General features: G+C 37.3%; 1 protein-coding gene across 1 annotated transcript in view; it reads right to left on the bottom strand.

Moving 5' to 3' along the window:
- The window catches only part of GADL1 (glutamate decarboxylase like 1), a 117799-nt gene that overhangs the window by 25377 nt on the left and 74233 nt on the right, over nt 1–18189 (bottom strand). Inside the window, exons 13-14 of the mRNA XM_060781876.2 lie at nt 14667–14718; nt 12224–12313 (exon numbers count right to left, since the gene is read on the bottom strand). Of these exons, the coding sequence (XP_060637859.1) occupies nt 12224–12313; nt 14667–14718 (142 nt within the window). The remainder of the gene's footprint in view (nt 1–12223; nt 12314–14666; nt 14719–18189) is intronic.

Below are 18189 nucleotides of genomic sequence, written 5' to 3'. Positions count from 1 at the left end.
GAAGTCAGCAAAGAAGGAGGCAAAGCTAAAACACTCCCCTGTATTATTCACCAAGAAGTTATCTGTGTCAAACATCTGAAGCATTATCATGTTATGAAATCAGGGGGTTTTTTTGTCTGTGTGTGTGTCAGGAGCAACTTGAGAAACTGCAAATCACTTCTGGTGTGAGAGAATTGGCCATCTGCAAGGACATTGCCCAGGGGATGCCCGGTTGTTTGATGTTTTACCATCCTTGAGAGAGGCTTCTCTCATGTCCCCGCATGGGGAGCTGGAGCTGACAGAGGGAGCTCAACCCACTCTCCCCAGATTCGAACCACCGACCTGTCGGTCAGCAGTCCTGCCAGCACAAGGGTTTAACCCACTGTGCCACCGGTGATAAAGGCTAATAATATCTCCTCCAAAGCCCTGTGTTACCACCAGTTTCAACAGTTTAAACTTGACATCCAGGCTGAATATGGAGATGTTGTGTATCACAATGATGTAATATGGGTCAGTCGGAGGTCTGCACTGCAGCGCTTCTACTGTCTTAAGGAGGAAATCAGATAATTATCTGCAAAAAAAAATGCTATCTGATCCTGTTTGGCTGACTGATTTTGGATTTGCATAACATGACATCTGAACATGCTGAAAACGTGCCTTCAGGGGGGAAATGCAGTAGTATTTATTTATCATATCAGAAGCAAACCAAGGGTACAGTTGTAATGTATTTAAAAACACAAAGTTTTTAAAAAATTGGCATTATACTAAATGTTCTTTGACCAGTAGCTGGTCACTTGGAGTGCCTCTGGTGTTGTTGGGAAAAGGTCCTCCATTGTGCATGTGACAGGGCTCATACTGCACAGTAATAGGTGGTCTGTGGTTTGCTCTTCTCTACATTCACATGTCGTGGACTCTACTTTGTGGCCCCATTTCTTAAGGTTGGCTCTACATCTCATGGTACCAGAACGGAGCCTGTTCAGTGCTTTCCAAGTTGCCCAGTCTTCTGTGTGCCCAGGAGGGAGTCTTTCATTCAGTATCAGCCATGGGTTGAGGTTCTGGGCTTTTGCCTGCCATTTTTGGACTCTTGCTTGTTGAGGTGTTCCTGCAAGTATTTCTGTAGATCTTAGAAAACTATTTCTTGATTTAAGGCATTGGCATGCTGGCTGATGTCCGAAAAGGGGATAGGCTGGAGATGTCTCTGCCTTGGTCCTTCCATTGCTGGCTGCTACTTCCCAGTAGATGTCAGGTGGTGCAATACCGGCTAAACAGTATAATTTCCCCAGCGGTGTAGGGCGTAGACATTCTGTGATAATGTGTTATGTCTCATTAAGAGCCACATCCACTGTTTTAGTGTGGTGAGATGAGTTCCACAGCGGGCATGCGTACTTAGCAGCAGAGTTGCAAAATGCAAAGGGAGATACCTTCACTATATCTGTTGTGATCCTTAGTTTGTGTCAGTCAGCTTTCATATGATATTGTTTCTAGCACCCACTTTTTGCTTGATATTCAAGCAGTGCTTCTTGTAGGTCAGAGAATGGTCCAGTGTTACTCTCAGGTATTTGAGAGTGCTGCAATGCTCTAGTGGGATTCCTTTCCAGGTAATCCTCAGAGCTCGAGATGTTTGTCTGTTCATAAGACGAACACATATTTCCCATCGCTGCAGGAAATAATGACCAGTTTTCCATACAACAAGATCAGTGTGCAAATTTGGACTATGTACCAGACATCTAATCTCTGAGGAGTTTCAACACTGCTTTCTGGATTTTGCAGCTATTGAAAAGGAGATCACACTTTTTCCTCTTGTTTCTCTGTGGACCCTCATGACGCAGTTGGAGATCACTGAACTACAGCTATCGGTACCAACAGTCGGCACCAACAACCCCCCCTGTCAACTTTTACCGCTAGCTGGATAATGGCAGGTTCCAAAAGATTTGAACATTTGCTAAAAAAAGTTGAACTTGTTTGACTTGACATACATACTTATGCAAAAAAGTAATGCTGGTTATGAACATTAACAGGAATTACATTGAAGGTGAGACTAAGTGACTCTCACTTTCATGACATCTTGCATATCAAAACCACTGTTTTGTGGGCAGACTGGCCTATTTACTGCAGTCAAGTTCTCAATATCATCCTTCACATTAGTATGGAAAAAATGAAAAGTATGCAATTTGCAATTTTAAAATTCATGAAATAGTTCATTTGCATTTCATGTTAGTGGTTCAAAGAATGTCCTGCTGACACACATTTTCACCTCACCAGATCTGGCCCTTTTAACAAAAAAGTTTGGACATCCTTGCAATACACACTACAATACTTTATTTGTAGTGCAAAAAAAAAAAAAAACCCATGAAAGAACAATACAATATTTAAAATGATAAAAAAATCTCCCTCTTTAAGGAATTTACATAAACAACATTGATAATGATAACAACAACAGAGAAGAGGTACCATTGATGACAACAATGGAATCTCTTTCAGCCCAATGGAGACGTTCTGTTTCAGAGAAATTGGGCATAGCTAAAAACAACACAATGGGACCAAAATTATTACCATTTTTTAGATTAAAGCTCTTACTCACAGTATCTTATGTTTTAAGAGATAACTTTTAACCTTTTAAAATGGGAGAAACTCTGTACAAAAGCTAGGAAAATTTAAAAAATTGTGGTTTAAGACCCCAAGGTCCTGAACTTGAATAGCTGGATTTGGATGGGTATTGACAGAAAGAATATTGAGCATGACAACATCAACCATGTTGACCAGACTGTGAAATGCAACCTCATAAAGACAAAGATCCAAAAGGATCAAAATATATAGAAAATGTTCTCATAAAATGTTTAAAAAGCTAATACAAACTGTCATTATTCATTTATGAGACTGACTTTGACCACAAAAGACAATCAAGCAACTTCATAAAATATTTAAAAAAACAGACGAAGGAGAGCCTTTTCCTGTAATATACAATGGCATGATTACATTTCACATCACCCATCTAATCTAATCATATACAAAAAGGAGAGAAAAGAAGGGGAAAAAAAGGAAAGAAGTTAAGGTCTATATTCGGGGCCTAACAATTGAATAATAGAGACAAACTATTGTCTTTGTCCAATTACTTTTTTACAGAGTCCAGGCAAAATAATAATGTCCTGAAATTCAAATGGGCTTTTAAAAAAACACATAAACTTCCAAGATTCTGCATCACAGACTGCAATGCATGACTTTATGTCAGAGTAACATCACTGGTATGGTATGTATGCAACCATATTAGAGAACTGACAAAACGTAATAGGGCACTGCGCAAAATGTCTTGTCATGCCACACATTTTTCCACTGTACAACGGGGCACTGCAAGAAGTGGGAACATTTTTTTAGTTGGAAACAGAGCATCATTTACTTTCTAGAGCCTTCCACTCAACATTACCAGCGCTCCCTGGCTCTGTTGGACCAATACTTTCCCTCCTGGGAATATAAAACCACAATTCTAAACTGTGCAATTGTAAATTGGTTTGCAACACCATAACTTCCCAATAGGAGGTCAGTCTTTTGTATAGTAATTTCTTTTACATCCAAGATGAATAGTTTTGGAAAATGAATGCTAATTAAACTGCAAAAGACCCCCATTAATTCACATATTTTTAATTAAAGAATACTACAGTTTTGGCTTATGCTATTGGATGGTACCATCCAGTTTGATCAGATTTTATTGTTCAAAAATAAAGGTCATTTATCTGCAGCTAAATTGCAGACACAATTTCCTGGCATTGATAAATTTCTAAGAGACACTTCTTAAGTAGTTCTATTTTCAACTCTGAACTATAACAATATCCTAATTAGTTATGATACATGTGAATGCACATTTCAAAAGTAGATTCTTGCTGTAATCACCATTCAACAGATGCTCCCAAATTTGAAAAAAACAGAAGGCCATAAAAACATAGAAAGCTGCTTCATATAAAATTACTCTGGCCCTTATTAGTTTGCCTTATAGCTATTTTAAACACACACACATAATACAATAAATGTGATTTCTAAAGGCTGAAGGAGCTCACACGTTTGTCTTTATAAAAGTAAGGTACCTGCCATCTCAAGGAGAAATGCAGATTTTAAGCAGTAACATTTGGGGGAGAGAAATTTGAAATTATACAAAGCAGTGAAAAACCTTTAAAAACTAATACCTGCATTCCTCCAGAACACTGGTATGTCTCTTTCAATGCATTGTTGAACTGTCCTTATATTTTAACGTCTTAGAAATGTGGAAAATGAATGTATATAAGGTCACTCCAGAGCCTGGCTTCTTAAAAATAGCACGTTACACATTAAGCAAACCAACAATATGTGCCAATATTTTTACTTTAAGCATTTGAATTAAAATGCTAGACTAATTTTGGATAATTAGTAACATTTCTTGATGGATTAACTCACTGGTGGGATTTTTGTCTATTTTTAGCATTTAAAATGTTTTAATGTTTAATTCTTTTTATTCATATGAATGTTTAAATTTAATTTTTACTAAATAAGTAATGCATTACTATGCTTTAGATTTCTCAGCCCTCCCCAAAGGAGAAATGTAATTTTTTGAAATACTGATGTGTTCACTTGAAAAGGATCTGTCCATCCATTTATTCAACCAAACAATCTATTTGTTCATCCGTCTGCAATAGCTTTCAAATGTTTCAAACAGGGTCTTTCCTCTCATATACTATGTGATCTTTTAACTGCAGATGGCAGGGACTAAACCTTGCTGAAATCTTCTGCATACACTGCATGCACTCTATTGACAAGCTATGGGCCTTACTATCTTGCAACTTTCTCTCTGGATATCTTTCCCTCTAATAGTCCCCATCAAATACTTTGTTCACTAAATGTATGTGTACTATATTTTCATGATCAGGTTGTATATGTAGGGCCAGTTTTAGGGTTTAAAACAACACTATATATACACACACACACACTTTTCAAAGCGACATTTAATTGGGAGATGAGATTAAGAGCATCATTGTGTATACTAGCAATTTCTAAAAAATTAATGCCTCCAGAGTTTTTAAAGCCCCAGGAAATAGCCAAAGATACAATGATTGGGATGAAGTGAACAACAGATGAGTAAGAGATAGGAAAACTCTGTTTTAAAGCACATATCTTGTATGCAGAAGTGATCTGAACTGGAATTGGCTGCAGTTTTAGCCCCCCAAGACTTTGTTTGTTACCAACAAGTGACCCACATACAGTAAGCTGTATTGGTGGTAAATGATGCAGTATCTGGCTGTGAAAAGAAGAGCTTGGCAAGCCTGATTGAAGCCAGCCAATCACAACTGAGGGAATGCTCAAAGGGGACCTGTGGGGTGGGAAGATAAAAGATGGAGACTTGTCTCTGAGAGGAGGCAGATGGGTAAATGATCACCTAGAGACAGGAAAAAGCTATAACAGAAATAGGACCATCAACCAGTGGGAAGAACCAATAGGGTTTAGGGAGCTGTGAAAGATTGAATAGTTCAGGAATTAATGCATAATCTAATTTTGTATGAATAAACTTCTACTTTACAACTGTGTCTGGCTGTTCCTATTAAGTCTTGATAAAGGCCATGGTTACCACAATGAAGCCACTGAATTTCACAACCACTGGTTTATAAATGGAACACCTTGAAGACCATGTACCAGATACATGGAGGGATCATGTGAAAAATGAAAAAGTGACTACAGTCTGGAACTGTGGGATCAGGCTGGAAATGGAATCTTTCAAAGTAGTCTACAACAGAGGAAGCATCACAGTGCTATAGCTGTGATAGATTCAGCCTCTTAAACAATGAATTCTCCCCAATAATCCCAGGGCCGAAAATCTTACAGTACGATCATGGATTCTCTGTGAATTGCCTTCACAAGTAAGGCAACTGAAAGTTAGAATTCCTGTTCATACATGGTTGAAAGCATGGCCCATCTCCCATTCTATGAGGTTTAAAAATTGTATAACCAAGCCACAGATATGAATGTTTACTTAACTGGTCTACTTGTATCCTTGAACTGCCAGGCTAAAGCAAAACTATCAAGTAGGACATACTGCACACATAGCACTTATTTCTATGCCTTTGAGAGCCATGGATGTTTGTCCACAATATGGATAAGGATTCTAGAACCCATGTTTGGTGGCGTGATCCATGCCACTACAAGGAGGTCTTGAGTTTCAACTCTTGTCATCTCCAGTGACAAACGTTCCTTGGAGAAAGATCTTGGAACATGCAGTAGGAATGGATAGCACCAGACCAAAAATCGCTACTGTCCAATTTCATGCATTGGGGAAAAAAATCAAGTGAGCTACCTGTCTGTTCCTAATTATATAGTTTTATTTACTAGAGGTGTACAAAACAGCTGAAATCTGATTAGTAATTTATTTTGGAGATTCGCATGGCCCCCGCTTTATTTTGTAAAGATTCTGAGGGTCCCCATTTAGTTTTGTAATCCGAAACTCTGAAGCAATTCTTTCATTAAGATTTGTTCCATTTGCTGCAATGGGGAAAACTTCAAGGCCCATTTCTCCTTCATAAAAGTTTTTATAAATAATTCTTTTAAAAAAACTACAAGAGCCGTGCTCTTGAATTTCGGTACAATGTGATAACCTAAACAGTGCATCAATCCTGCAAATTTTCAAAAAGATTCATTTACTGATTTTTCAATTTAAAAAAATTATCTCTCTCCTTATAACTCCACAAAGTAATACAGATGCTGAGGAGATTAGACTAGCTTTGCAGAAAACTGTGTGACTGGCTGACAAGGAAAAGAAACAGCATGTAGCTGCCTTTGTCAATCACATAAGCCCCCTTGCCCCCTCCCACCCCAGACAATTAAGGAGTGTTACATTGGAAAAAACAGAGCTTGAAATGATCCAAAACAGCCAATATTTACTAATCTCTCCAAAATGTTTTGATGGCTTCAATTTCATTTTGCAATGCTTTGGAGGGGTCCCATTTCAATAAGTAATTTGGAGATTTGTATTAATGAATCATGCAAATCTCTGATTTATGAAACAGACCTCCGAAGCTTTGCACAGTCCTGCTATCTACATCACAAACTTGAACTGTTCAGTAGGGATTCCCTCTCTTCAGAAAACCATCAGAAGAGAATCCAGATTTCTGACAAAGGATGCTCATCTTCAAAAATTTTGTGAGGGATGTGTGGGAGAAGAAAGTAAAAAGAAGTTTAATTTCAGTATCAGTTTATGGTGGACCCAAATAGAATTCGAAATTATGGATGCAAAATTAAATGATTCAAAAAGGCAATGAAAATAGAATGTGAGAAGTTGAAGAAAGATGGAACCAGGTCAAGAATTATAAAATGAATAAGTTTAGAGATCAGGTCATAAGAAATGGATGCAAATGTTACACAGTATGTACATCTAGAAGGATTGTCTCAAAAAGGATAAATATGTAAAATAAAATAATCCTCATGATGGTGGTGGGAACTGTAAATGTTGTGTATATGTTCAGTGATGAGTTACCCTCCTCTGGGCTGAGAAAATGTGACCTGCTTGGCCAGTAGGCTTTCATGACTAAACAGATTTGAACCTTGAGTTCCAAAAGTGCTATTTCAACATCCAAACCATTTTACTATTCTGGCACCTTCATTTGACATATGCCTACATGGACGGTTGCAGCTGGCTTCATCCGATGAACTAGGCTGAAGTTCCTGAAAGCTTACACTAAATAAAACTTGATAGTCCTTAAGGTGCCACAAGATTCATTGTTTCTTTTTGGCTGCATCACATTAAAACAGCTGCCCTCATGGATATCAGATTAGCTAAGAATGCCATTCTACCTGTCATAACATGTATTAATGGAATATATCCAAGAGCCAAGGTAATAACTGAAGATGTTCTTCTATCGTTAAGTAACCATATACAGTCTTCTACTACAGAACACTTAATTTTACATGCTAATGGTAATGCTATTATGATAGATTCCTTCCCTTCCAACTTGGAGTGGCTGGACAAGCAGTAATCTTGTGAGATTCAAATGCCTCAATATCATTTTTTTAATTTTAATGTTGTTATAGTTGAGAATTTTTTGGGTGGATCTGGGGTGTGTGTGTTTATTTCTCTTTGTTAGTGCATTCTGGCACTGAATATTTGCCTTTTTTGTTTGTGTTTTGGAAACCGCCCTGAATCCCTTTGGGGAGATAGGATGTTATATTTAAAAAAAGACCATTATTTTACTGACACAAAATCACAGAATGACATAGCAAATGCTGGATATATGCTGGATTTCGTATCACAAAATCACAAGTCTAACACTTCCCAAGTATTTAGGACTGTGTGATATATCCACAATTCCCAGTACCATCTTGCTTTAAAACCATGAACTAACCCCCTTGCGTCTTGTGTCTCCAGAATATGGAGATTACAGTAGCAATACACCTAAAGGAGCCAAGATAGGGAAAGAGGAGGAAATTCTCTATCCCTTTCTTATTCCTGACTCAATATGGAGAATACGTGGACACAACAGCCTTTCCCTTCTAATTTTCTGCTTAGCTTTCCCAGCAGTCCAACTCATACCTTAGGAAATATCCCAAACTGACCAAGAGACATCAACCCCAGGTTGACTCATCACCATCTGACAATAATTCCATAGAAGTGCAATGCATCTCTTAAATCTGAAATACAATCGTAACACTTATCCAAGGTCTTCATGCAGGCCAAATCTATTACATTCTCTTTACCTCAAGGAATTCTCTACAACACTAAAAGAAGTTGGCTCTGAGGGCAGTGGACTGAAGAACTAAACGTTCTTTCATTCCTTGAGGATACCTTTTGCCTCATTCCACAAAGTGTCATTCTGGCTTATGCCTGAGTATGATGTAATATTGGAGGACAGTTTTTAGTAGGGATAATTACGCAGAGATAATATTTCATATTCAATTACTATTCATCCCACAAATTTATATTCTTTGTGACCTGAGATGTCTCTCTAAAGAATTCAGTTTTTCATTGAAATCAATTACCATTCCATAAGAACAGTGGTAGTCAAGACAAAAGACAAAAGTGTGCCACATTTCCTTATAGAGAAACCATCAGTTAGTACAAATCAGCTGAAGGAATATAGTCAGAACTCTTCTAAATTGTCAAGGATTTCTTCTTGTAGGGTATCTGAAAATCCATATTTCAGACTGATAATCATATTTGAATAGAAAGCAATAACATATACATTTCAACTCCGAAATCTGTAAATATACATGTGTGCAGTCAAACACACTTTCCTTGCTGTTAATAATCTGCATAATGCATGTAAGTGAAAGAAGAAAAAGTGCCACCAGGGGGCATGTACAAAACTGGCAAAGCATTTATCCTCCCATCTGTAAAACTACAGCAGTTTCAGTTCAGCTGTACTTTTCATCATATGTTTAGCAAGAAAAATTATAGCTCTAAATTGTGTGCTGATTTTAATAGCTGGTTTCCGTTTACCATCTTGTTATCCCTGCTTCTGTGGTCTGTAAGTTTGTACTTATTCACCACCCCACATTTAGTAAAGGGATTTACAGGCATCACATTAGCTCACAGCTAATTACAACTGGCATAAGGTCTCAAGGCTATAGACAGAATACATGTAACCTTTATCATATTTTCTGTATCTATTTCATATGTCAAAAACTGAACATACCAGGCCAGATAATATTAATCAGTCTCTATCAAAGGCTCATCACCTAAAAACAAAGTGAATTCTTTGAAATTAAACACAATCAATTTAAGCAGGCATCAAGTTATACAGATTTGAAATGTTCCCTACATAGTGATAAAAAATAGGAAGGACTATTCCTTCTCCTCTCTTGTCACTGTTCATCTTGCCCTCATGGACTATAGAATCGTTTATTGTAAATTAACACGGGGATCCATGGCAACACATAGGAAGCAAAGGCAATTCATAAAATCCTTGCTTTAATTAGAGTCACAATGGGAGATGTAGGACCAATTAAACAAAGTGCCTCTTCCGACAGAGTATAACTATCAGAAAATCAACAGAAGAGGGTTGTAGCATTCTCATTCTGCATATAGAAAAGAAAGAGTGAAAAAGACCATGATAAAGGCAATCCTTAACTGACAAGTAACTTATTCTGTGTTATTCTATGGACTTCATCTCTCCCCCTCTCCCCCACTACCACAGAAAACAGCATTTTCTGATCAGATGACAAGAAAAAATATGCACAGAAAAAATATTAGAAATATTGTTTTTGGTGCAAAAGAAAACCCCACATGCAAATTTTGTGCAGGTTAATACCCCGCCTACAGCATTTTCTTTATGGAAACTTTGTTTTCTGAACAGGAAATGCGGTTTTCTAAAAAAAAAAAAAAACAGCACATATAAGTTTTCCACAGAAGTCACTAACTCATAACTGGAAGAAAATTGCAAAAAATATTAGCTGCTTCTTTCAAGAAGAAAATTAGCAAAGAATACAATTCTACACAAGACACCATTAAACTGGGAAAACTAATTTCTCAAGAATCTGAATGACAGTATGTCACTGAACATCAATTGCTGGAAAACTATCAGCAGAAGAGGGCTGTAGCCTTCATGTCCTGCTTCTCTATAGGGAACTCGTTGGCTGTTGTGAGAAACAAACTTGCTCCATGTGCCAGGTCTTTAGGCCAATTCGGGGGAAATCCTCTTGTGGTCTTACAAAGATTTATACTTTTATTTATTTATTTATGTATTTATGTATTTATTATTTGAACTTATATGCCGCCACTCCCCTGGGGCTCAGAGCGGCTTACAAGAACAGGATAAAATCGAACACAATTTAAAACAATTTAAAAACAATCAGGGATCAAAGGCCCGTCGAAATAGATATGTCTTACACGCCCTGCGGAAAGCTGATAAATCCCGCAAGGCACGGACTTCAGGTGGCAGAGTATTCCAGAGTGATGGTGCCACTGCTGTGAAGGCTCTGAGTCTGGTTGCTGTTAGACGCAAGTTCTTGACACTGGGAATTTCCAATAGATCTTGGTCCTCAGAACAGAGGGATCTCTGGGGTTGGTAGGGGGTGAGGCGGTCCCTTCATACAATTTGCTTCATACAATTCACCACTTGTTTCAAGCAACTTAATGAAATTATGTTTGACTGTCCTCTTGAATAATCATGCACACACAGAATTTACACAGGCATTTCCTTGGTCACAAATCTACCCTTTGGACACTTATGTAAAATAATACCTTATTATATAGAACTAGCATAAATGACTGTCTTAATAGGATTCGCAAAAATGAAAATAGCAATACCCAATGCTCAATAAACCCCCTTATTCACCATTAAGAAATAAATTATAAAGAATATTATTTAAATCTCTGCTGTTAACAAACTGATTTCCTTAGCACAGAACACAGAGATCCAGTATATAAAATCTGAAATGAGAAGGCTGATAAAAGTGGCCCAAAGAAACCACTGATGCAAGAATTGATGCAAACCATAACCTCATCCCCTTTATTGCAGAATATATTTCCAGTGTACTTAATATAGACTACTTTTTCCCTAAAGAACTTTATGCTTAACATCTCCCAATCCCAGCTCTGCATCCAGGTTTTGATTTTTTCTTCTTCTATAGTATTTAGCATTCTACATTAGAATTGCAAAGGTTAACAAAGAATCGCTATTAATTCTAGCCCATTCTGATTTCTAATTTCTTTTATAGGTTGCTTAACATCGGAAATGCACTCTTCAAACATGTTCCGACTTATAATATCCACTGATAATGCAAAGCAAGTCCCAAGGACAACGTTAAGTGTCTAAAGCAGGTAATGAATGTTCTGTCTAGACAATGGATGCAGACAATGTTGTTCATCTTCTCTCAGCTCTGCCATCTGTTAACAGCTTTGATAGCAAGCGGAAGACTTGTGTAATGTCTACATCTATTATTTTAAGAGAGTAACTTAATTAGCCTTGTCTAAACCATGATGGTTGTAAACCTAAAAATTCTATGAATACCTATTTATGGATCAAACAACACTTTGATGCTCGATTATGTTTGTACAAAGGTAGATTTCTGTTTTATACGGAGACATGTAAGAAAAATAAACCATAAAATTATCATGCATAACTAGGGTTGCCAACTTGTTTTGCTTGCAGTAGTTGGGTGACAAGTAGAAACAAAATAAACTGCACACAGGGAAAAGCAACCCCTACTGAATTTCCATATGCCATGAAACTATAAACACCACAGGAATCCTCCTTTCATAAAACAAGCAATTCTACAAACCAAGCATGCAACTCACATGATGGAGCTTTTCCCAGTATTCGTGTCCTTCTTCCATATTTCTCAGACTAGGTGGAATGTACCAGAAGCAAATGTTCGCATACTCTGGCTAGAACAGGAGAAAAATATAGAACTCTTAGGACAAAGATTCAAGCTAGCCAATCTACTCATCTGGTACCATTATGAGAAACTAAGTGCCAAAAAAATATCTCAAGTCACTGAGCTATCAGTCTTTTTAAGTAGATTTCATTCATCACTATGCTTATTTGCTATTTCTATCTCACATGACAACTTACGGCAGGTTTTCCTACACTTCTCATTACAATGTAAATATTATATATTTGTTAATTTTGTAACCTCCTTTCTAGCCTTTTATATGGTCATGTTCATGTTTTTACTTTTTTACCCGCCTCCAATCAAAATGAATTAACAATGTGAACATTAGTGGGACATTTGGAGCAGAATCTCATTGAAATAAAGTGTTTCTTGTTAAGTAACAACAACTACAGCACATTCCCTTTCACGTATATGGTTCTTTCTCAACACTTCTGGTTAAAAATGGAAGAAGGCATAAAAATTGAAAAGGGGGGAGGTAGCTAGAGCATACTGTCATTTTCCCCAGATGTGAACACTACCTCAATTACAGTTCTAATCTTCCTCCCAAGTGGCTGGAAATTACCAGCTGTGCTAAATTCTTTCATGAAAGGGCACTGGTTCTATTCATAATATTACTTTCTGCCTTCCTTCAAAGAGTGCATTAAATACAGTTTAATCATCAAGGAGAATACAGTTGTCAGCAGGAAGAGATCAGCAAGCGTGCCACCTGCTGCTATGAAATGAGATGAAGTTAAGCTTTTTCTCTAGCCTGATCCAGCCTAGGTATGTGGAGGCCTTCTCATGCTGAATGCCAAATTTCATTTTCAAATGCCCCTGGAGAAAAACAGTGCTTCCAGATGAGGCTTGTACTGTGTAAACGTCCAACCTCAAAAAGATAATTTTATGATAAATCTAGTAATTGTGCCATAATTCCCTATCTTCTCTTCTGCTTTTTTCTAACCATGCACATAACACACACATCTATTCCAGAGAGAAAGACAGGAGTCATTTCAGTGGGAATTACTAGGACATGTGTCTCTGCGCAAAATCATGCTCTATTGATTTAGATAGCCTGGAAAACCAACCTTCTGACCACACACAGGACCTGAGGAAAAAAGTCCACTTTGAAGAAGACCTGGGATTTACTCTTGCTTGTAATGTCCTGAAGTTTGGTTGGTAATACCTAGTTTGCCTTCCATCAAATGCCCATCCAGGAAACAATTGAGTGATTGTCTGACCCTAGCATTCAGGGGTTTCACCAAGGGAAAGCTTAGGAGGTACCCAAAGGGTGACACCTGGTCCCAGCTAAACCTGAATTAGATCACACCCTCTTCTTGTTTCTTATAGCGTTTTCCCTCAGAATGTAATTAGATAAAATAAATTGGCCCTTATTTATTCCAGGTTTCTGTGTCTGGTCTTGCTATTGCATGAGAGGCTATTAAGGAAACCCCTGAACTCATGTAGGACACAGGGGAGAGAGTTAGTGTGATATATTCTACCTGGTACAGCATGCCGGGATGTTGTGTACAGGGCAATACAGTAACTAGATGGGTGGGGAGAGGTGGCCAGGCCAATAAAAGGCCTGGGCACCCTTCCCCATGCCTCTTTGGCTGCTATTTTTGGCTGTGCCTCACCATGCCAAAGTTAAAGCTTTGCTGGTTGCTTCAAGACTCAATAAGAATGTTCTCCCCCTTTAACTGATTTTTTGTCTGCCTTAAACTGCATGCAAAGGATATGAACAAATGACTAGAAATGATGTCTATAAATAAATGCCAGTTAGTGCTCCCCCGTTCTCTATGGCATACAGGCTATCGTAATGTTATCCACTGTTGCCTCAGCCATTTCATGCTGTCTCCATTGAAGCCACACTTCGAGCCCCACAAACTGTGAAGTAGCAATCAAAGAGGCATGGGGAGGAGTGACCTGGCTCCCACAACTCTAAAAATTGTTGGTAAATATTCATATTAAGTGAATTGATTTTATATATTTTTTTAAAAATTCAGAGAAAAGCATTCATGTAATATGTAGTTTTCATCCTTCTATCAGCTCCAGCTCCTCATGTGGGGACATGAGAGAAGTCTCCCACAAGGATGATAAAATATCAAATCATCTGGGTGTCCCCTGGGCAACGTCCTTGCAGATGGCCAATTCTCTCACACCAGAAGTGACTTGCAGTTTCTCAGGTCGCTACTGACATGACAAAAAAAAATCCTTATCTATAGTAAGACTAGACTAGCCCATTTCCCAAACCAAATCAGTATTCAGACTGATATGAAAAACTGATTACAGCTTATAGCCTTGGTTATTCCTTGAATCAGCAGTACCAAAATGTTTGTTGTGCAATATACACATACCATTTAACTTACCTCCAACAGCAACTGGAAGCCTTCTCTCTTCTTGATTTCATCCACTAAGTATCTACAATTAAACATAAAAAGGATGTATGTGTAGGCATTATTATTATAAGTCATTTAGAACAAATTCTTAGCATTTTCAGCTATGAGGTGGCTTCGTAGGTATTTGAGTATGAGGTTGCAATACACATACTTTTTAGTGACACCAGCCCTCCATATCAACGGGTTCTGTATGCATAGATTCAAGCTTGGGTTGAAAATATTCAGAATAGCATCCAGTTCACCAGTCCACAGGCTCTCCCTGACACTTGTTTTAGTTATCCACTATTTTATATAAAAGATGCCATATTGCAGCCTTTCATTTCATGAAATATGAGCATCCAGTCCACTGGTTTTGGTATCCATTGAGAGAGTGTCTAAAACAGATATCAAGAGTCCACTGTACACACCCAGTTTAAACTATCAATTAAATCTGATCCTTATGTATTAACAAGTCTTAAATTTACACATTCCAATCTAGAATGTACTGCTTATTTTAGATTGAACTAATATGACACAAAACTGATTCGGGAAAGAGGGCAATTTATTTATCTGAAATGTCAACTCTAATAGCAAGGTGTACAAGAATAGCCATGGAGAGATATAAAAAGGCAATTCTTAGGGCTCCTCGCTGTTGAAACTCAATACACACACACAATAATAAAAATAAACATCTGAATACTTTAAAATAGACTTCGAATATAAGAAACCCATCGTCACAAAAGGAACTAGTATTCTACAAGCATGTGCTAGACCACTTATTAATTCTTCTATTGACACAGACATAAAGACAAGCAGACAAGAAGAAATATATCCAATACTGCTGTCAAATTACTCAGATATATCTCTTGTCTTCAAATTTTGCTATCATGATTGGCATGCATACAGCATTTCCTGTAAAATTTATCAACATATTGATTTTATTAATACTAAAATTTAAAAGTTAAACATAAGATTTTGCAGGTTCAATATAAAAAAAATTGGAACACCTGTAATTGGCTGTATTTGAAAGGGATTACATTTAGCAGTAACCTATCCTGGCAACAACCAGATTTCAGTTGAGGGCAGATAGTGAGAGTATTGCTTAATAATAGATCTAAATTGACAAGGGCTTTGTATCAGCCTACCTGCAAACATGTCTTCAATATAAAACCTTACTCATAAGTATATTGACTTTATATAGGATATGAAATACCCTTGATAATTCCATTCTCTGCCCAGTTATTTCTTTATTTCATTCATATTGCACATTTCCTTCTTCCTACTTTCTTAACATTCCTGTCCCTGTTGCAGTGACCAACAACTGTGCAATATTTGCGTTGCTCTGAGATCTTTCAGAGGAAGAGTGACATAGGTGAACATGACAGGTATTCAATATATAGCTGGTGCAGAATTTTAAAAAGGAACAAGTAGGAGGGACAGAGAAAATTGAACTCTCTCTTTGCACATGTAAAGCTGGAATCAAAGAACTCTAATGATTTCTTCAAACCGATTTCTCATGGAAAACATGGCTCTTCTGTTCATTTGTATTGTTGCTGTATGCCTGCTGTTCATTATGGCACACTTCTTCTCTTACTAGCTTGCTGTTCAACTAAGATTGCATACAAATGTACAATGAAAAAAGAGTCAATGTGACTCTCTGCCCAGGAGGCTGATACAGCTTCCTCCTGGCTTCACAATAAAAATGACAGAAGAACTTTACAGTGGTTCAATTCCTGAACTAATTATCTATCTTTCTCCTGCCTCATAATTCGAGAATACTGGGTTTTGGAAAAAAGTGACATATGTATGTTTTTCAGTAGAATATTCAGTCACCCCTTTTCTTAAATATATTATTTTTCAAGTGACTTATTGACTCAACAGGTTCTAGTCAATCAGTGCTAAGCAGAGGTGGTTTCTTAGTGAATATAAAGGAATTGTTGCCTCTGAACAAAGCACATATGTTGTGGATAATAAAGGGTGATGTATGTTTCCACAATGTTTTTTTTTTCCACCTTCTGTTGGAAGCATAATTCACTTCATTCATTCTGAGAACAAGAAGCAATAGCAAAGTCCAGTAAATATTAAACATAACATTATCTTAGATTTAAATGGTGCTGCATTTACAAAATACAAAACATATACCCCAATCTGGTGTTTTGAAATTTCCCCAAGATGGATTTTTTCTAAAGAGAATACTAAGAAGGCTGCATATGTTAGACCATGGGGAATTGCCAAGTGTTTGTAGTTAATAAGACATATGCATATGACATCTCTCTTTTTAATGTATATCTATGTAATCAGATTGTGATGGTGAACTGTTGCCACTAGCACCAACACTGCCTAAATAAATGCAATACATATTTGCACTCCTGTTTATCATTATATTGAAACGATTCTACCTTTAAAGTACTCAGTGTTTTATAAGTCTTCATCCAGTCATTCTTTTGAAAAATCCTCATTATCTGAATATAAGAAGAAATTATTTGCCCAAGAAACACAGCATGGCAATGCTGTGACACATGTACAAGCAAACACAGCTTTGGAACATATTATTCTAGCACAAATTGCTTTTAAGATGTTGGCAGCACTGTTGCAAAGCATACAGAACATTTCCAAAGATATCAGTGAAAAATGATGATACAACTTGAAGATAATATTAAAGTCCTACAAAGAAAGTAAACCAAGACTCAGATCCGCAATGTAATTAAAAATATGGAACCCAACATTCCCTAGACATCAGGAACAAACAAACAAATAGTGAATGTAACGGATGCAAAATTCAAACCACACTGTACTTTTAAAAACAATTATAGTGCAGCCTGGCAGTGGGAGAAAAAAAATCTTGCCTTTAGTTTATAAGGTCAGTAGGGTAGCTTCAGAAGTCTATATTCAGGGATCCTGAAATATTATCTCTGCAGCATCAGCGTGAAGCTTACTGTAACATATCCGGAAACATGCAGTACAGTTGGTCAAATAGTTAACAAATTTGGCTTACTGCCCAGAAAAACCAATGCCTCAGCTGTACAGTCCTACTGTCTAATGTTCCAGCTAGCAAACTAGCTACTGTACTCAATACCACTGTCAGTCATTATCAGATGAAGGCAATTTTCTTCTTTGGAAAACAGTGCCACATTTAGTTAGATACACCCCTGGCTAAATGCTAACCATCAAAGAGAAGTATTGATCCCAACCGGATCATTAATCTGTCTATTCTCAGCAAAGTGAACTCGGGAGAGTGACCTTGATGGGGAACAATTCTTCTACTGATGGTAGAAGCAGCTAGCAAATTCTAGATATATACAGAATACGAAGATAAGAAATACAATTGCAGTTGATTTAGACTCAAATGACTTCTCACTAGAAAAATGCCTTTGACTGAATTCTTTTTTTCACCAATTTCTCTACAGAACTTCCTTGGTCATAAAGCTCATGTGGGAATTTTCACTACGCTTATATTTTTTTCCTGTGTTTTCCTTTTGCATACTTAACAACCTGTTCAAAATGGAACTAATAA

The sequence above is a fragment of the Anolis sagrei genome, chromosome 6, assembly GCF_037176765.1.
Source record: "Anolis sagrei isolate rAnoSag1 chromosome 6, rAnoSag1.mat, whole genome shotgun sequence".
Lineage (NCBI taxonomy): Eukaryota > Metazoa > Chordata > Lepidosauria > Squamata > Dactyloidae > Anolis > Anolis sagrei.
Note: the sequence above shows the minus strand (reverse complement) of the source record. Positions and strands in the feature narration are given on the sequence as shown.